Source organism: Fundulus heteroclitus, chromosome 15, assembly GCF_011125445.2.
Source record: "Fundulus heteroclitus isolate FHET01 chromosome 15, MU-UCD_Fhet_4.1, whole genome shotgun sequence".
In the NCBI taxonomy this organism is placed as follows: Eukaryota; Metazoa; Chordata; class Actinopteri; order Cyprinodontiformes; family Fundulidae; genus Fundulus; species Fundulus heteroclitus.
In genome coordinates this window covers 17,888,227-17,909,631 of record NC_046375.1, presented here as the reverse complement: position 1 = coordinate 17,909,631, position 21,405 = coordinate 17,888,227, and the positions used below count along the sequence as shown (strand labels likewise).

At 40.2% G+C, this 21,405-nt stretch overlaps 1 protein-coding gene across 4 annotated transcripts in view; it reads right to left on the bottom strand.

Annotated features, from left to right (window-relative positions):
• The window catches only part of arhgap18 (Rho GTPase activating protein 18), a 32,238-nt gene extending 10,833 nt beyond the window's left edge, over nt 1-21,405 (bottom strand). Inside the window, exons 1-6 of one of the 4 annotated variants that reach the window (XM_036147571.1) lie at nt 20,971-21,403; nt 18,132-18,703; nt 5,392-5,629; nt 1,345-1,474; nt 423-502; nt 167-316 (exon numbers count right to left, since the gene is read on the bottom strand). In XM_036147571.1, coding sequence (XP_036003464.1) covers nt 167-316; nt 423-502; nt 1,345-1,474; nt 5,392-5,629; nt 18,132-18,268 — 735 coding nt within the window. In that variant the 5' untranslated portion in view covers nt 18,269-18,703; nt 20,971-21,403. Of the gene's footprint in view, nt 1-166; nt 317-422; nt 503-1,344; nt 1,475-5,391; nt 5,630-12,760; nt 13,144-18,131; nt 18,704-20,970 lie in introns of those variants that run through there. The other 3 variants (XM_036147572.1, XM_012879045.3, XM_036147574.1) reach the window with 3 other exon arrangements.

The following is a 21,405-nucleotide window of genomic DNA, read 5'->3' as shown; positions in this document are numbered from 1 at the left end:
CCTCGTTGCGTCACACCTCAACCCGCCTCAAAGCCAACGCTGATTGGACGTTCGTTTGGTGAACGGCTCCAAATTTTCTTTAACGGAGAGTAGCCAGACTGATCTGCGAGTGAAACCTTGAAAGCTCGCGAGATCAGGATGGTCTCACGAGGCTAAATCATCTTACCTTTTCAGGAGGTCTGAAAATATCCCGAACATTGGGGAAGTGTTGGCGGTTGCGTCGCCGCAGCGTCTGCTGGTAAGACGCCACGCGGCGTTGCACGGCAGCAGCCTGCGTTCTGGTGAGGGTGGACAGGAACGCGCCGCTGTCTTCCTCCTGTCAACCACCGGGACCAAAAATTGAGCAAGACGTCTGTTTGCTCATCTGCCTTTATTGTCATTATTCTCATTGATCCAAAGAGAATCTGTATTTATCCTCTCACCTGGTCGTCAGCAGCTAAAGAGTCACCAAAGAGTTGTGCCAGCCCCGCCTCTGTAAGCCACGCCTCTTCATGCTCTCCTTCTGAAACACAAAATTTTTAACATCAGGAACCTGAATTGAGACATTCTGAAATGGAAAAAAAAAGACATTTTTCAAGCCAAATGTTCTTCCTTTATACACATTGATGGAAAAAGGGATTGAAGTTTAGAAATAACACATTTTGCCATGGCGTTTTCTTTTTCCACACATCATTCTAGTTTATAAAAATCCTGATTACATAAAAAGCAAAACTGCCAAAAATGGGTCCACTTTGAACCCGATCTTGAACCTTTGTAAAACCTGTGTAAAACAGGTAAATGATTATCCAGCTTCTTTCCTACAGGAAGAAGCTGTTACTCCCAAGAACAATGAACTGTTAGGCTGAAAATAACAGGAAAAAGACAGACAGGGACTGCATTCCTAATGTGCAATGAAATGAGAGCAATTTGCACGAGTCTGAGCCAACTTTTACCTTTTTCCACACCTTTAAAAGCACAAGTCAGTAAACTACTTCAATAAAACTAAATGATCCAAATCAAGGACATAGGAATATTAACAGCAACAGCCTTTGTGACACATTATATACACGGTTCTGAAAGAGTCCAAGAGTTCTGGTTCGGCAACAAAGTTTCACTAAAGCAGGCACAAAATGTCAGTGCCGACATCTTTCCAAACATATGAGGGCTAAAGGGCAATTTTCAAGTCTCATGTCTAATATTCAGATCATGACTGAAACCATGTACACACACACACACACACACGCACACACCCTAACTAACTAACTACTGTTTTTAAATACTGAATCTACAGCACAAGAATCATCTGGACATAGAAGAAAATAAGGTTTAGCTTACATCCCTTTCAATGTAAGCGGCATATCTCACCCTCAGGAATTTTCTGCTGCTCCTCCTCTTGAACTTCTCCTTCTCCTCCCCTCTCTGGTTCCCCGCCGGAGCTCTTGATATTCTCAATCTCCCTCCAGTAGTCGCCCATCTCCAGTTCGTCCAGAGAGTCCTGCATGAAGTGCAAACACTCAGGATTCGGGGTGTACACAGTTACAGCTTCAAGACATCGTTCTTGTTTTTGTCCTCAGCTGAGGACTTCTTTGAAATTTTCGCAGAAACCCCTCCAGGACCTGACGCAACACGATCACGGTGGGAAAAATGACAAAACAACCACAGCCTGTCAGAACAAGCCTGATATAACAAGCCCTGGTAATGAGAAAAAGAGTTCCCAAGATCAAACAGAAAACATCCTTTAAGAAATGCCCTTATATTTAAGCAAAGTTCTAAAGATACCAATGATGTATTTTCACAGAGCCAGATATTACTGCAGCAATTTTAATACGGCTGGTTTTAACAGTAATCAGCTCAGGACTTTATGAACATTCACAACAAATAAACTCCAATTCAGCAGGTGGCGCTGGAGAAACAAGAAAAAAAGAACAACCTTAGTTAAAGGAACAATAAGTAATTAAAGCTGCTAGCAGCATTGTCGGCCCTCGCAGCTCACCGCTGATCGGCCTATGTCGGCACCGCGGAAGCGTCGCTTGACGACCTCCATGCCAACCGCGGGATTGGGGCTCAATTCCACCTATCACCATCATTGCAATAGTCATAACTAGTGATAAGTAGATGAGGCGTCATAAAACGTTTCGACACATTGCCAAACTGTATTCATACTGTGTCACTAATTACGGATTCTGCAGGAACTTAAAAATCCCTACAGACTCAACTGACATAGATTTGATGACTTAGTATCAGAATAATATAATTTAGCTGTTGCTTCTAGAAAATGGATAAGTGAGAAGACTTTTGTAAATGACTGTGTATGATTTGCTTTGTGAGAAAATCCAGACTCTTGTGTAACCCTGAACAATTGCCTTGTTTAAAGACTGCATACTAATGTCATTTTATTAATAAACTTACTAAAATATTTTTCCCATTTTCTATTTACTGTGATACATATGCAGTTTTTAAAGAAGGCAGAATCTCTTTATTTATCTGCCATTCAAACGTACTGTAATGAAAAAGCGTGAAACAGCGCCATTAGTGGCCGAGAGTGGTATTTATTTTTCCATAGAGAATGAATAGGGCAGTTTCTATAAAATTCAAATATTTATAAAAATTCAACCACTGGCCCTAAAATCCTGGAAATATTTACAGGTAATCTGGAATGCGTGTTCTAACTGCAATTTCTTTTCCATGTAGTTTGACACAGAAATTGTAGAGAAAAACTATTTAGAGCTTATAGTGACATAGGCAAAAACTTTAATGTGACCTAATTTAGTCAAACAGGTATGGATTTGCACCAAACTGACAACGTATTTTAGGCTATGTTAACTGAAGATGTGTGCCCATTATAAAAAGATTGAGACATGCATGTTGTAGATATAGTGATTTGTTAATTTGACAAACTTTTAAAAATTTTGATTGAAGGACATAAAAAAACCTTGGATTAGAGTGTACCATATGCTTTAATCTATCCATAGAATAAATCCTGATATTCTGAGCTCATAAAAATAAACAGCTGATTTTTAGTCAATTTCTTTCATTTACCAAATAAAAAGGTGTTTGAACAGACAAAATGGTGATTTTGATCCAAATGGCGGACTTCCTGTGGGGTTTGGGCCATGGGTCCAAGAGACTTTTTTGTAGGTCCTCATCAGTTACATATATATATATCCAATTTCATAAACCTCAGACAAAGCATGGCTTGGGGCAGATGTTTTGAAATATTTTAGAGGGCGCTGTAGAGCAAGTAGGCCACACCCACAGGAAATTTCACTGTAAATCATTTTGGGACTGGACCAAGATTAAATTTGTTGAATTTGGTACAGATCAGATGAAAAATGTGGAATCTGGAGCCAAACGTATGGTCATGACGAGATGCCTGACTTTGCCACGCCACCATGGCCAGACGCTGCATCCAAATGTATTTGAGCTTGAAAGCAAGTGAGACCAACATGTTATCTGTCTTCTGACCCATTTTCATGTGGACTAGATCAATGGTGTTTGCATGGGACCCTTCCAAGCTAAAAACAACACTTTCTGACCTCAGGGGGCGTGGCTTTGATGACGTCATCGTTTGACCACAGAATTTCCTAGGGGACCTGACAGGCATCCATCATGGCCACGCCCCCTAAACCTTTTCAAAAACTCATGAATTCCATAACTTTTACTCTCACATGCCTCAATGGCAAACAGACAGAATTTGAAGTCACTAGCTAAAAAGCCCTAGGAGTTTGTTAAAGTTCGAGGTGAGTAAATGTCAAAAAAGGGCCCAAAAAATGACCTTTGACCCAAAATGGCTGACTCCCTGTTGGTTTTAGGGCATACCCCATAGAGACTTTTTTCATGATTTGTGAAGCTCTACCTACATGAATTTTTTAAAATTTTTTGGACTTACCAGTAGCCCCAACTCACTTCAGGTGTCGCTGTAGAGCAGTTTCACCACACCCATTTTCAACCCCATTAATATTCGAAAATTTTCATTGGGGGACAACTTTCTGCCAAGTATTGTGAGTTTTCGTATATGTTTAGGCCCCCAAAAAGGCCGCTCAAGTGGCAGAAAGGAAGAAACAATAGGCCTTCACAGCGCTTCGCTGCTCGGGCCTAATAAAGATACGTAGTGGTTAAAATCGTAACAACACATAAACAATGCCTTTCACAGTGCTCTGCGCTCTGTTTCAAGAACCCTGGGAACTCTCATATGATTGGTTCAGGAACCAGGAAGTAAACACGGGCTACGCACTGAACCGAAGTAGTCCCAGAGCGTACCTCTAGGTTTGAAAGGAGAAAAACGTGACTAAGACATTGTTGATGGAGAGGACCGATTTAGGGAATGTTACTTCCATCCTGGGTGACAATGAGAATGATTCAGGTTGATTATACAATCAATATCTTACTTATTGCTCCTTTAAATTACACATCAGCATGGCTGTTTCAAGAAGACCTGCTGAGAAAATTGCAATCAATGTTTCTAAAGACACCACAGGGAGATTAAATTGTGTCAAAGCCTCGAGAGAAATAGCTTTCTTGATCACACAGTTCACAAAAAAGGCCACAACATGCACCTTACTGGACCAGAGTGTGAAACAGCACTGCAAAAAGGGAACTAAAAGTAAGCAAAATTTTCTTGAATTGAGTGCGTCTTTCCTTGATTTAAGTAGGTAAATAAGACTACTTGTCTTATTTACCTACTTGTTTCATCTCCATCACCTTATTTCAAGAGCAGGATAATTAATTATCTTATTTGAGGGTCAAATAGTCTTGTTTACTTGCTCAAATAAAGGAAAAAACACTCAGAAAAAGAACATTTTCCTTACTGTACTTTTAGTTCCCTTTTTGCAGTGAGATTTATGAGCTGAACACTATGGCATAGCTGACACAAGATAGATAATATAGGATTGCAAAACTTTATTTAAACGTGCTATGAATGAACTGTAAATCATTTCTGATCTCCGGATTTAAACCTTCTTTAGGGTCTTTTTCATCACCTGATTAGTTCGGTTAGTGTGGCTAGCTAAAGCCTCAGGCTAAATCTGTATTCCAAATGTAGCATGTTTCAGGACAGGCACAGGTTGAAAGGACGAACAGATTAAAAAAAGAGCACCTCTGATGTGAATCGTTCAAGCTTCATGTTGTCTGCTGAAAGTCTTGATCTTTCTCACTCTCTTATAGCCTTAATGAAGCCCAGACATGCCTCGGCTATGGGATATACAGTTTCTTCGTACTTAACATGACTTATCATTTTTTTAAACAACTCACTAACACCTAAAAAAAAGTGTGTTTAAGCTTTAGTCAGGTATATCGTTCGCATGGAAAGTAACATTTCTCGATAGGCTGCATTGATTCCCAAACTATGACGTTTAAATAGCTAGAAAACAGACGGGGAGACATGCATCACCATTATTTGCCTTCATGTCTTACCTGAGAGTAGCTGCGCTGGCATTTGGGCCGTTGTCTGGGTCTGGAGCCGGGACTGGTGCTCGGCTTAGGGCTGGAGGAAGTCTGGGCCCTGGGGTGAGCAGCAGAGCTTGAATCGAGAAGCAGAGATGAGTCAGTGCCGCTGGTTCCTGTATCACTGGTTGTTGACGAAGGCCCATATTTATCTTCATGTTGCTGTGCGTTTTGGTGCTGCTGAAGACTGTAGTGGCCGGTTTTGCGACTGTTTATGAGACACAAAAAGACAGAAATATATGTTAATAAAAAATAAAAAAGACATCCTTTTATTGGTTAAAATCTTTGCAAACATTGTATCTGAAATTCATATTTTGTTTCACTTGTAGGTATACACTTTGTACCATGTTATCAGTGACGTAACATGCACAAGAACCGTAAAAATACTCCTTGTTGCATTGTCTGAGAGTTGTTTACATTCTGCCATATTTTCTTGGACTTGAATGACTTCAACACATGTCTGTGAAGCACGAGTCAGACAGAGGTGCGTTGGCCAAAGACTGAATGTACAGAGAGGCCAACCGGCAAGCCGAACTTTCAACCAGGCTTCTAACGAGGGCAACATCTGCCGGGAACAAGAATAGCACATCTTGTGCACCTTGACCTTGGATATGCTAGATAAACACACCAATCTCAGTCAGTCCATTGCTGCACAGTACATTAATGGTGCTTAGCACAGCCGAGGCAGCGAGGACAGCTAAGAATAACTGAGAGGAACTTTAATAGGTGAAACCACCCGAGCACGACATTCAGCAAGCAACTTAACGATGTTTGCCCGCTGCAAAAAGAGGACCAAATACAACAGTACTGTAAAAAAATAAATAATATTGTCCGCCAAGATCAAACCAATTTCAATAAAAGATTAAAACAGCCTGAGTAGATTCAAAAAGCCCTCTCTAAATGATGATTTAAGTTATTAGGGGGAAAAAGCTATCCAAACTAACATGTTCCAATGTGGAAAAAGTAATCGCCCTTTCATTTACTCATAAATTAGTTAACATCTTTTTTGGAAAGATGCATTAAAATGTACTTGCTACATCTGTTTCTACAAATCACTTAGCAATACGCAAAATGGCATTATTTTAGATAGAAAGAATGTAAAAAATAGGTATATGAAGAACTAAAGGTAATATTTCAGATGGAGTATGGTATGACTCCACACCATATCTCTCTATGTTGTTCTCCAGTCTCTTGTTTACATAGCCGGACCGGCCGCGCGTGCATGCACATGCGTGTGAACAGCTGCCACTCAGGGCTAAAATGCCACCGTCAGAGCAGCGCAGCGTTGGAGCAACATGGGGGAGACCAGATGAAAATATTCTCTTGCTAACAGCATTTTCAAGTTATGGGTTACTTAGTTCTTCACTAGAAAGGATTCTCCAAAAGGTGAGGCTGTTTTGCTGTGTTTTTATCCTTTGCAAATGTGCACATAGAAGGCAAAGTGTGAGAAGGGGATGAGTGGCAGCTAGAGTCAAGGTATAGAGCCGCCGCTCGTCACACTGCAAAAAGGGAACCAAAAGTATTTAAAGTTTTCTTGAAATTAGTGTATTTTTCCTTGACTTGAGCACGTAAATAAGACTATTTGCCAATGGAATAAGATTTTTGCACTTAAAATAAGAACAGTTAATCTCTGTCATCTGAGGATATCTAATTATCTTATTTTAGGGGTAAAAATACTCATTCCAATGGCAAATAGTCCTATTTAGCTCCTCAAATCAAGGCAAAATATACTGATTTCAAGAAAAACTTACTTACTTTGAGTTCCCTTTTTGCAGTGCACACATCTTGTTTTGGTCTGCAGACAGTGCTCAAGCACCACCTAGTGCTCCTCGAAATAAAACCTGTCTGACAACACGAAGTAGGCTAAAAAGATGTCAAAAAGATACAAATACTGCCCCGTTTTAGAGGAGGTCGAAATATAACTTTTTTTTTTAATTTAGACATGACTTGTTTCAGGTGATCAGAGTTTTAAAGAACTTTTTTAAAATATCGAGCAGGTCTTCATTGTGACAATTAGATGTCTTTTAAATTCAAATCCGTTGATGAGGGGGAGGCCAATAAAAGGCGTTTCTGTCCTGCTATCACAAATGTAAACGTGGGGTTCTAGAGTAACTCTACTGAGACTTTACTTAGAAATACTTGCTTTAGTCAGATGAGACTAAAGCCCCCCTTCAGATCACTGTTAAGCAACAAAATAAAATAAAAAGTGATCACCCCCCCCCCATTCCTTATGAATTCATAATTTTTCACATACTACAAAATCAACCCATTAAAGTTTCGGGCCATGTGTGTTTTCAGAGAATGCAGCTGAGGTTGCAGAACCCTAAGGAGACAGCTGATAACTCTGATAAATCTATGACATAGGGGACCTGCCATGTGTTTGGCTGAGCTCCGTGTCCCGATCCTCGTGCCGGCTGTCCCAGATCCATTCATTGTTTTAAATCCAAGCTAATTTGATGTGTGTGCTATCCCTAACATGTAATTTGCATCCAACACTGCTACTTTACATATCAGAACACACTGACAGTGGAAATCATCCAGCACCTCTGCTGCGTGAACAACTGGAGACTGTCCCGGTGCCGCCGCTGCGTCCTGTCGCGGCACGGCATCGCACTTGATCTACAGACGTAGAAGTCCGTGGTATAGTGAAGTAACACAGAATAGATTTTTTTTTTTTACATGTTTTTATCAATTACTATGGCAGGCACTTTGGTAAGAAAACACATTTTCTTACCAAAAACAGCTAAACTATGTAATTTTGTAAAAATCTGATGTGTCAAGTCATGAGACATTAAGCATTTGGTGATATATGATCTCCCTCGCTTTTGTTGGCTACAAATTGTCACCTTCTTAAAATAACGGCCTAAATTTTTTTTATTTTTTTTTGCCTAAATCAACTTAATAACTTATTGTCGCATTATTTTGTATGTTTTCTTAAAAAAAACAACATAGGCTATTATTTCAGGAAGGTGACGAAATCTAAAAACCATTCGAAAGCTCTTGTGAGATTTGGTCTGAGGATCCCTCGTGTGTTTGTTGGTTTCAGCAGGTCTTCATTCTACCCAAACAAGGCGAAGAATCCTACGTGGCAGAAATCCAAGATGCATAAACACACCAGAAGAGATGCCTCACTGATGGCTCCATAGCGTTAGAAACACTTAACAGAAACTCTTCTGGTATTAATTAAGCTCGGCAAAGGACCCAGCTCTGTAATCCCGTCAACAATGGCGGCAAAGATTTTTATTATAACTCAGAGGATTACACATGAGCAATTTTACACTCCTTCCTCATGCCCTGCAGCTGCAGCTGTTGCAGAGCAGATGGCGTAGTTGTAGCCTGCACAGCTCTTTGTCATACTGCGTCAACAGCTGCTGAACGCCGGCTTTCACCTGCCGCCTCCATCCATCATCACCTGTTCAAACACACCGTCGCAAACAGCCCCACTCTTCAGCCGAGCTGTTAAGCACAAAAATCCCAAATGTAAACGGCAGAAGATTCATGCGTGAGTAAGACTCGAGGTCCTGCGATTCCTCCTATGGGAGAAACACTGGCGAGGTTTTACTTTAATTATATTTTACTGTAAGCTCTGGTCTCTCACAAATAGTCCCTGCTGTCCACTGATCTGAGAGGGGTTTTGTGTAAAAAAAAAAAAAAAAAAAAGGAACATCTTGTTGTGGTTATGGAAGTGCTTTAGGAAGCTGTCAAGTCTGGACAGCACTGAGTTGATGTACTGTATTAATTAACTTGGAATTACCAGCAGAGCGCTTTAATCTGAAAGTTCACAGAGTAAGGCCACATACCACAGCAGACCTTCTGCCAAAGTCATGAAGGGTTTACGTAGAATAACACTTTGGCAAACACACACAGGTACATGCTCAGATCAGACATCTTTCTAACTCTAAATCATCACTATTCCCTTTCTTTAGCAGCTCCTTCGTTTTAAAATCTCTTTTTACCCACTCCCATCTTTTTTCTCTCCGTTCAGCACTTTTCTCCCTCGTGTTTACGAGGACCGGCTACAACCAGTGTGCACCAGCTCAAGTGATTCGACTTGTATGGAATTGCAAAAATGTTCCAGTTATGCAGATTTACGTGACAATATTTGCTTTAAATCTAGTCGACACACTCCAGCTCATTCACGCATGAGTTAATAATTTACATTAGCAGAGCTTTAGAGGTAATTAGAGTTCAAATCATAAATCAGAGACTAACAAACTGGACACACAGGCGCATATTAAGCAGCATTAGGTTATCATAACATGTGCATATCTTCACAAAGCAGAACAAACTCCCACCTAATGGATGAAGAGACTTCTCAGCTGGTCATCTGAGTTGTTGTTCATTAGTTGAGCTTAAAAGCCTCTTGCACTGACAGACTAACGTGACCCTTTTATCTTTTAGAAGCTACAGTGTTTCATTGGTGGACTTAAAATACCAGAATTAAATCAAGTTCAGGTTCTAAAAACCAAGAATGATTCACTCTTAACATTGCATGTGCATTATTGTGCAACAGATTTTAAAGATCTCAGGTCAGGTGGGCCAACTCTTGGTTTTGCTGTTTACTCTCCTCTTTAAAACTTGTAAAAATGTTGCCATTAGAGTTTAAAAGCCCCATTATTAGAACTGTATTGGGTATTATATAATGACTCCAACCTACACTTTTTTCTCTAAATTATATAAAAAAAACTCCGTACTATATTTTTTTGTACATTTCTCCACTTTTCATTCATGATTATTTGATATTTTTCCAATTATTTATCCTCAATAAAATCACATTACTAGAGCTGCACCTTTAACCCATCGGGCCACTGACACTAATAAATTTCCCTCCATGGGGAAGATAAAGTTTATCTTATCTGCATGTGAATAATTGTAGGATTGCTAAAGAAGTTCATGGGCTTATGTCCTCCACTGTTTAGGTGGTGGATCAGCCAAACATCTCTCTGTTTTTGCCATATTCCCTGCTTAACGTGTAACTCACCCCAAAATTAACTTTGTTTTGTAGAGAAACGGAACCTAAGAATTCTAACTTTAATGCTAATGTGAAATTATTTACAGTTTAATTTGAACTTGTTTAGTTTTGCAATATTTGTCTTAAAACCGCCCAAGTGCTGCCCTCTTAAACCGAGCAAACACTGTACGATATTTTCAATCGTTGTACTCATATAGAGCTCAAACGACAAAACCGCAGGGTTTAATAGTTCACAGCTCACGATATATGTTCTTACACTGTACAGCCCGATGCTCTGATGTGATCTGACTGCTCACACTGTACGTCCAAAACCCACACGTCAGACTCCCGTAGATAGATGGCGCTTGTTGGACTAATCTATCCGGAAGCCAAATGTCAACAGTAGAAGAAGAAAAAGACGGAAGTGTCAATGTTCACTGTTAAATTAAAAAAAATCTCGACTGAAGAATTGGCCCAAAAAGGGCAAAAAAAATCGTAGAGTGTATGATTGAACTGTGGCTATTACAGTTGACTTTTCCTACTGGTTGCATGTGCAAGTTCTCCAGTTATCCAAGTCATCGCAACAGCAAAGAGGCTTAAAGGTATATAGCCACGTAATAAGCTTATAAAAAAAAATATCAAAAACCGTTTGATCATGATAAAATAAGGTTATATACACCAAGCCTCCATCTTGATAGTGTTTTGATGGTCCTTTTTGAGCAAAAAAATAATTCGCTCTCGGGTGCGATTACCAAATATAAACAGATCAGCTATCTAGCGGCAGTATCGCAGAATTATCATAATGCCGGTTTGCTTAATTAATTAATAAAAATTAGATAATGCTGGACAGAGCCTGACCCTCTGAAAAGCCTTGCAGTAAAGCGGCAGCTCGGCGTGATCGAAGACCAACCATTGTTAATTAAATAAACCCATCTAACTTTAAGAGCGTCATATCAGAAAATTTACTCACATCAAATAAACTCTGCGGTAAAATCTGAGCCTTGGCAGGTTTAGCCTCTACTTCAGTGAACACCAATGGTCAACACTGTATTCCCAGCAACATTCCAGTCTTTCTCTTGGAATCGTATTTTTTTGCGCGTTTTTTTCTGGATCTTGGACACTTCTTCATTGTTTCACTGGGAGATGCTAATAGCCGTTACCTGCTTACTTGTACGCAGTACGTACTTCCGTTAAAATCATAGACACCAAAGGCTTTATTTACTAATAAAGTGAGCAAAAACAAAGCATAAAACACCAAATTAACAAAACGCCACCAGGTCGTGACCATCGTTTATAAAACTTTGTTTGCTACCAGAGTGAGACTTGAAACTGACGTTTAAATTTAAAAAAGTCAAATAATGTGGCTATGCACCGTTAAATCGGAGGCAACCAGACTTTGCTCAGTTTTTCTGAAAATATTTTTGACCTATCCAAGAGTCTTTGTCAGTTCTGGTGGCTCACTGCTGTTTTTAAGCACATGGAGGCCATTCCTGCTAGGCCCATTCTAAACCCACCTGTCACTGTCCTGGGACGTTAGAGGCTATTGCTTGATATGAGGGGAGTACTTGCTCACCTGAATCCTGATGAGAATACTTATGTAATCTCTTGTAAGACATTACAATTGTCCATTCTGGAGGTTCGCAGTTAAATAACCTGGAGTTTGAGAGTTTCAGTTTTAAGCACATGGAGGCTCGTCCTCCTAGGAGCATTTCAGGGCTAAAGCAAATGACAGATTTCCCCGTCCCTTCCCTGGATCATTAAGGTCTATTGTTTGGTGCTACTTTTTACATGTTCACCCAAATCCTCGTGAAACTGTTTGCGTAGTTTTATTAAAATTAGTTTCAATGCCAGGTTAACATAAGAAACGTTTTTACTGTCCCACAATAGAAATTTGGGCATGACAGTGACAAAAACACAGTTACATACCAAACCAGTAATAATAAAAAAATAGCTAATCTAATGTAAAATTAAGTTCATTCCCTGTTGCTTTAGAACCATCAGTAAGGCTAAAAAATGTTTTTTTAAATACAGCCATATAAAGTATGGCACAGTTATTGATAATATGATATGGTATATTCAGGTAAAAAATTAAATATTCAATTTAAACAGAGGAAAGTGAGCAGCTGGAAAGCTGAAATTGCAAAACTTGGGAGGGTTGCGTTCGATAGAAGGTAGGGGGAGAGTAGCTCAATAGCAGGACTCCACAATTGACAAAGACTCCTGGATAGGTGACAAAAAGTATTCACAAAAATGAGCAAAATTAAATTACCTTCAATTTATTTGTGTTGTAAAGGAGATTATTGTAGATTTCAAGAGAAACGTGAAAAAAAAATACAAAAATATTTCCATCATGGGGAAAAAATACTGGAGGCGGTGGAGTATAAATACCTCGGTGTTCCCCAGGACAACATGCTGGACTGGAGACGCAACCGTGAAGCCATCTACGAGAAGGGACAGAGTAGACTGTACTTCTTGAGGAAGCTTTGGTCCTTCGATTTTTGCAGGAATTTGTTGAATATCTTCTATAAGACTATTATGGAGAGTCCGATCTCTTCAGCCATCATCTATTGGGGTAGCAGTATCAGTCAGTGACTTAACAAAGCTCAACATGGTGATAAAGAAGGTTGGCTCTGTTCTGGGGACTGCTCTGGATCCTCTGGAGATGATGATGGTGGGAAGAAGGATACTTCATAAAACGAGGAACATTACGGGTAACTCTTCAGACAGTCATTCAACAGAGCGGTCTTCAGTCGGACGCTTCTTCAGATCCCCTGTAATACAGATCGGAGATATTTTCTTCCCTCAGCCATCAGCATCTACATCAACTCTATGAAGAAGCCCGTATCACATAAGTTACAATAACATTTAATTTCCCTTTGGGATTGGTAAAGTATTTTTGAATCTGAATTGAGTTTGAATGTTATTTTATTTTAGCAAGGCATTGAATATGTATTGCTTTTGAGTTTAAATTAAAACCATATACATGACAGTAAACATTTTTGTTATAATATTGGGCATAAAGACTGATGTGTTTTTGCTAAAGGTAACAGATCACTCCTAGTCACACATGATGGTGGTGCATTTTATATATTTCTGAAAAATTCTGAGGTGCTTTTTGTGGCATCTTTGAGTCCACATCATTTCACAACCTTGGACAACAAAATTCAAAAATGTCCTTTACAAAAAAGGTAATTCTGTCAAAATGTTTAACGATAGGTGTACTGATCTCACAAGAGAAACATTTTCAAACTTGTTTTAGACAAATGAAAGATGGACAAGGCCCTTCCAAAATAAAATAATAACAGAGGCACTCGAGTGTTTAGTCCAAAACAAAACCACTGATTTGATAGACAGCACTCAAACGTCGAGACTTTTCTATCTCGTCGGTTTAAGTGTTTAACATGTGTTAAAACAAGCACTTAAAGGGTAACTCACCTAATTTTTTTGTTTTCTGATAAACTGCAAATAAACTGTATACATGTTTCAACACCCTGGAAAATCTGGATATATTTAAACTTTTAAGGCCTAAAAATGAGATATTTTCTCAACCAATGTTCACTGGGTTCAACATTCAACTTACTTGATCTAAGATTTTTTTCAGATCAACTTTAAACAGAACCATTTGAAAGAGTTTGAACCAGACAGAGCAATTATATGCAGAAATTCAGATTGTTGATAGATAGCTACTTCCTCCTTGCCCTCTAGTTTCACAGCTATGCTTGCCTTGTTGGCTATCCTTTAATAAGAAGTCAATTCCTCATTGCCATTGGTTAACCTGGAACCAATCAGTGACGAGCATTATTCAAATTATAAAAATGACTTTTTATTCTATTTTATGTTCGTTCCAGAGACGGCAGGGTCTGAGGGGAGTCAAGGTCTCGCAAATAACCCTCATTAATAAGCATGTGATTATGTAAATATAAAAGAAGTCTCATTGGCTACAGCTACAGTTTTGCCAGCAAAGAATGGGAGAGTTTAGGAAATCCGTGATCAACGTAAAAACAATGTCAGGGAATAAGTATTGCTTGTGTGTGGCATTTGCATTCAGACCTTTTGAAATGGGTCAGCTGGCCCATTAGAAGACAGAGCATGCCTCTGTCCCCTCTGTCACAGCTACCGGCCTCAACAATGTGCAAATGCTTGGATACACAATCTGCCTGTTAGCGCTGATGAATCCGTAACATACAATCCATCCTTGTCCGTTGGAAAAGTCCCAACTTTCCAGACAGCTCGTCATTCTTTCTCATCTTATTTCATAGGCGCTCCATTTCATGACTTTAATTGAACTCTGAATCGAGCTCAGTTCAGCCCATTTAACTCTAGAAAAAGTCTCTGGAAACTCCGGTCGCTGCATGGGGGGGCAACGGAAAACGCAACCTCCACACTTCCTTACACGTAACCCAAGGCTCCTTATGTAGGATGTCCAGCTGGTACGACGCCAAAAGCTTACGGTCTGTTTGTTTTAACGTTTCCTGATCTGGAGGAAACAATGGCCTCTAAACTTAGCCGTACACGGGTCAGCCTAGATGGGACTCGCGCACTCTGCAGACGGAGGTGAGACAAAGGAAGTCTGTAATGTGACGCTTCTTCTTTTTTTTTTTTTTTCTAGCAAGCCAAGCAAGCCATCTGGAACACATGCATCTCCATTATATATGCCACACTCACATGGGCAGATGTGTCAGACTGGTTTCCTCAGCGTTACCGCATCACAGTCTGTTATGCTGATGCATCAGCTTCACATCTTGGATGGAGGATGAACAGATGAGCTAGTTATAAAAAATTAAAGCTGCAGTAGGGAGTTCTGAGAAAACAGTGGACTTAGCCTGAAGATTTGAACAAGCGTACCTTACAGGTCCCTCCCCCTTGCTGCCGTGCAGCTCCGATGTTTACCTTCGATTCATTCTCGGGCTTGGTCTAATTCTTTCCTTTTAGTTGGCTTTTCGGCATCGTTCTTCTGTTTACCTGTCTTTGTTTTCTGAGCAGATGCCCCTTGAGGGATCGGTAGTTCTCCGCACAGCTGCAGCCCACCGGCAGTCTTGAGCTCGAACGACGGTATCACAGTGCGAGGGAGGCTATGTGAGCAGCGCGTTCGCGAGCGTGACTGACACTGCAAAGACACTCCTGGCTCTGATTGGTTGTTTCTGACTGGGAGCGGTGTATTTCCGCAAATGGCAGTAGGACCACTGGTAGGAGCCAGAAGAGATTTTTTTTTTACCCCAGATTATAAGTCTAATATTTTACTGTGCAGACAGTGACAGCTTTGACAAATGCTTAAAAAAATGAATTACAAAAGTTACCTACCGCAGCTTTAATTTTGCGAATGAGCGAAATTTGTAGGAGCGTGAACTAAACGAGGTCTTCACTTAGTGGAAGAAGCTTTAAAGATTGTCATTGCAAACAGGACAATATGTTCACATTTTTTCACTTTTAAATGAAGTTGCTATAAAAACAAAGTTAAATAAAATAGCAGGAAAAGCTTAAAAATCAGTTTTGGGATACTGCGAATCATCATTTCTCAGACTAACCGAACTCCAGAAGATTTTGGAACAACAAATCTGTCTTGAAGGTTTTAGTGATTCTTATACAATGCAAATGACTTTAAATGTGGGGTTACTGCTATAGTCAAATCGACAGAAGGCCTCCAGAATAGGTAGGAAAACAAATATTCCAGCCAGCTCTAAAGGAAGACACTTTGGAGCTTTTTCCTTCCCTTTTGAGGTTGATGACATGCTTTGCATAGTCAGCATGCTGAGTCAACATTTATAGCTCCAGCCGTCTAATACTCTTGGCATTTCAGTCATACAGTCTTAGAACCAACAAAAGACAGAGTGCTTTGTAAAAGTATTCCTCTCCCTGATTACGTTTCACTTTTTATTCACATTACAACCACGCATCTAAATGGATTTCTTCAGGATTTTTTCATTGGGTATTAAAATAAATATATATAACTTATATGGTTTACAATTAGCTTTTTTAAAACAAATAAGAGTGGACGTGCATCTCTAATATGGAATCTAAGCTGGGTACCTTGCAAAACGTGTTTTTTATAGCTGACTACCAGCCTCAACAGGTTAGAACCAATCAGAAAACTACGGATGTGACCCAAAAAAAAAAAAAAACTACAAAAGACGCGCTGTTTTTTCAATTTGTAGTCTGTGAAACATGTCACGCCATCGAGCAAACTCTCCAGTGAACAAATTTTGCCACTTTTGTAGGGCTGGACAATAATTCAATAACGATATACATCGATCGATAGACGTATATCGATGATAGAAAAAAAGAAGGGGTTAATAATAAGTTCAATAGAATAACAGTTTGCCTTCTCTAGCCATGTAGGTTAATATTACATCCTCCCAACCAATCACAACGCAGATCCAGGAACCAAGCCCGCCCCTTTCAAACAGTACACATTCTTTTTTATTTTTTTTAAATACTTGCAGTTTTGGTAAAAAGTTGGTTGAATAAGGGTTGAGTTTGAATTCAGTGTTTGTTCTTTATCTAAAACTAGTTTGCTAAGCAACAGCATAAAATGGCCAGGGCTGCACTTAAAATATATGTTTTCAATTTGTTGATAATTATCGATATCAATCAATAAGATTTATATTTTATCAATTTTATCGATGGCTTCTAGTAAACTTGAATCGGAACCACTTACGGCTCTTTTTTCCCCACTTTTCCCACTCCATAAAAAGGTAATTTAGCAGCCTGTTAGTTGCCCTGTCAGCAGATTCTTCCTGTCAGCTTAGACGGATAGCCATGCCCATTCCATCTTCCTATGTTCTTCTCTAACAAACCTCTGAGGGCTTCACAGTACAGCTGCATTTATGCTGGAATTTAACAATACACCAGTGGACTCTGTATGTATTTACCAGCCTGGTGTCTTCTGATGGAAATCGGCTGGGGTGGGATTTTATTTTGGGGAAACCAGAGTAAAGGGGTTTGTTCCACATCTCTGAGGTTTGCATCTGTAGCTTTCACGGCTGCTGCATCCTTGTTCCTACTATGTCACAATTACGCACTACTTTGTGTTGCTCTATTAAGCAGAACCTCAAAATGTGAAAGAGAACGAAATATAGGAACACTTTCACGCTGTTTGGAAATTTAATCTATGGTTAAAGAAGGCAACAATTAGACTTCAAATAATCCTTTGTGTTTAAAAGGCTTTTGATGCAGGTCTGAAATATGTTCTCCATCGATGGGTTTGTTAGTTAAATGTGGGCTTTGTTTGATTCTCTTCACAAAGTTTTGATTTCCTATAAGAGGGCAAAGGTTCCTTTGCCACATGTTTTTCCTCTAATTTATTGTTTCTTTGTGTTGAAAACAAGGCAAAAAAAAAGACCCTGCTATTCAAATATTCCCCATAGAATGAGCTGATAATTATTTAAATTAGATGACAGAAAAAGACAGCAGACTTTAAACTAACCCCAGACCTACAGGGCCGTGTGGCTTGCTACCTCTGTATAATCTAGACCAGAGGACCAGAGTCAAGGTGAGCCTGCTGATTAGAACCGAGCTAAAAGAAAAACCATAAACGCGAGGGTGGAGCTGCGCGCTCCCATGAGGTCCAATAAAACCTGCCGGCCTGCGGTGCCGTTTAGCGGCTTCACACTCCGCCGGTGCTGCACTCGCACCGACTCGCCGGAGCAAAACCCTGCGCTCTCCCTCCGACCTTTGCCCGCTGGCTCGTAAACACGGACGCGCGTAGCTTCTTTTAGCCCCGAACACGACAAGCGTTTATACGCGACAGTTCCCCCCCTACCTGAGCGCGTCGGTCTCCGGCTCCGGTGCCGGCGGGCAGCTGGGAGTGGAACCGGCACACAGTCCCGTGTGCGGTAACGGCTCGGTGTTGCTGTGGTAACTCGTTAAAACCACTCCCTGAGGCTGGTGCCGACTCATGTTTCTCCTCCTTGTCTTCTTCCGTCGGTCCCCCGCGCGGCTGACATCCGATCTATAATCGATAATCTCCCGCTGCACTTTTCCGTCTATTTAGGGGTCCTGCCTGTGGAGGCTTCCCATTGCCGGAGCTCTCTGTTACCGACACAAAACTCCGCTCCGACCGCTTCTTCTCCTGGTTTTCTCTGGACTGTTCCTCTCTCTCTCTCTCCCGGAGCGGAGGAGCAGGACTGGGGCTGGATTACACGGTGACCGCAGCTCGGGGATTGGCCGAAACATCAGGGGGGGAACTTTCCATAGACAACAGCGCCCCCGCCTGGTGCCGGAGAGTATTGAGGAGTTCCTGCAGTCCGCCTCTCTGCATGCAGTCGAGGCCATAATTATTCGTACACCTGGTCGCTCTATAAGCTCCTCTTCATTCAACCAAGAAGTTTGTTTCTGATAGGAAATAATGCAGACATCTCTTAAATAATAATCAGACAACGTATAAAGGGGTTTCAACTTTCAAAATTTTGCAAAAAAGAAGTTGAAAATTATTCCTACTCGATAATTAGTGGAAGAGCCTTTATTAGCTGCCAAATCCCTCTAAATAGGGGTTTGATTGCTTTTCACGTGTTTTCATCATTGTTGTTTTTTTAATCATTATTGTTTTTGGGGGTTTATTTATTTTGATTCATATTTTTTTCTTCTAGGTCCGCCTTTGGGAAGGCCTCCCTGCCTGTCACCCTTTGTGATTAGCCCCCTCCACAAGTCAGGACTCTGGCTCAGGCCACTCCAAGCCATTAACATTGATTCTGCTCAGAAGAAATATGTTGTTCAAATTTAAAGATTACTTTAAATCTATCTCTGCCTGGGGTCTCAATAATGTAAGGCTTAACAGTGCACACTTTAAAGTACTTGTTAGTCATATCTGTATTTTGCTTGTGTTCAAGCACGTAGACGGGGATTTTTTGTGTTTGGGGGGTGGAGGCTTCAAATTAAAATAGATTATTAGGCTTGTATTGCCATACCCTGAGAATGCCAAACTAAATGATCAATAACATAAAAATCTTTAATGTGTAAAAGTATCTTTCACCAAGTTAGTTAATGGGGACTCCTTAATATGCTCATTAATACATAGAAAGTGAAAATGCATATATAGTTCCCTCCATGCTTGTTTGCGTCACTGGACAAATATTTGAAAACTGAAATTTCAATTTGAGTACATCCACTATGGTGAAAAATCCCACATCAAAGTAGTTTTTAACAAAATCCTTGACATCACATTCAGTATGACAGCCAGTCTCTTACTCGCCATCCCAGTGAGTTCCTACTTCTCCATCCAGTACCCATTTTTACATCTAGATTAAAAATTGCACAAATCAAAATGGTGTTTTAAAGAACCTCTGATTAGTGTAGAATGATACAGAACAGGCTTAACTAATCTATGTAGTCTGGTTCTGCTCATCTCAATCTAAGGCGGGTCTGATGCTAAAAAGACATTGAACATCTTCAAGGTCCAATGTTCAAAAGTATGTACAAAGAAGATAAAGGTTTTATAAATCTAAAAGTGTGTTTTAAATTATCTCTCTTCAATGTAGATCAATCTTGTCTTACAAGTCTACCAATTTTAAATTTTGGACTAGAGATGATCAAATGTAATCCAGATTTCTTTTTAAAAAGAGTGAAATAGCCCTTTATATTATCACTGACTAGGAAGTTGCAGCTTAAGTGGAAACTTTAGCTTCATAGGTTCTAGCGGTGTACAGTCATATTTCTTATAGTGCGTATACTGTAACACATAAGCTATGAAACTGTTGGTCCTTACATTTTTATTTATTTTTTTAATTTGCTGCCCCCTAATGGAATGGCACCCTGGGCAGTGAGCCATATCTGCTATATAAAATACTACCACAGTTGTTAATACTTTGTACAACCCTCATTTGCTAACACTAAGGCACGAACACTTCTAAATCAGGTCGGAGCATGTAGAGATGGATCTTTAACCATTTCTCATGGCACGATCTCTTTAGATCATCCACAGGTGCTGGGTCCTCTGTTGTGGTTTGATCTCTTTAACCAATGGTTTTCTATAAAAAGGTTTTTTGTCAGCCTAAAAATTCATGTTTTGGCCATAGGTTTCAGATGATTATCATAGTTTCATAGCAGAGGCCTCAACATTTTTATAAAGACTCCTGCGGCTTTCATGCTGCCATGGGCTTCTATAGGAATAAACAGGCCCACAGCATCACGGCATCATTTTTGGATCCTTGGTATTTTCAGTCCAACATCCCACTACAAAACTCATCAAACATAATGGGAGCTGGTACAACAACGCACAATACGAGCAAAAAGAAAATGTTTATCCGTTTCTGCTGACACCTCTACCACAATTTTTTTAATTTCTACAAAACAGAAGGCAAGGAAAATAAGGACACATGGAGAAGTTGAAGCTAGCAGTGTGCACATTACTGCTTAATGAAAAAAAAACATTGTTTATAAGCAGAGTAACAAGATATTTGGCAAGCCGAGAATTAAGCAACCATTTTAACTGAGGTAAACACTGACCGGAAAAGACTCTTAAACACCAAACACTCTGCATGAAAGACAACACACGGGTCAGAAACATGGGACACAGACATTAAGCCAGACTTGCACGTCTACACGCCGATTTTCACACAAAAGCTTTGAAACACAAACACGTAACTTGGCTTAGATTTGCCTACCCAAGATGGAGGTACTCTGTGATTCTGGAGACCATTCTGTCCGTCCGTCTCAGAGTCCGGCCACGCAGGGTGTCCTACAGGCCATGTGTTAGTAAATGGGGGGTAAAACACTCACACACAGACGCTAGTGGCAAGTGGATTAACCAGTGAGGTCAATCAGATTTTTTCCTGCTCCTCCCAGTCTCTGATCCTTTGTTATTCCAACCTCTTCGGTCCCAGAACTCCCAGTAGGCCCTTTAACTCCCCTCTGAATCCATCTGCCCCTATCATTCCCGCTTCTCTGCATTCCTTTTCAAACACGTTATGCGCCCCGCTGCAAAGGTTACAACGTGCTTTACTGCTTACGGCAAATAAGGAGACAACAGGCCGGGATCGTTGCATTAAAAGGTGGGTTGATGGCTGCTGTCTGAAAAGACTAAATAGACATCAGATCAA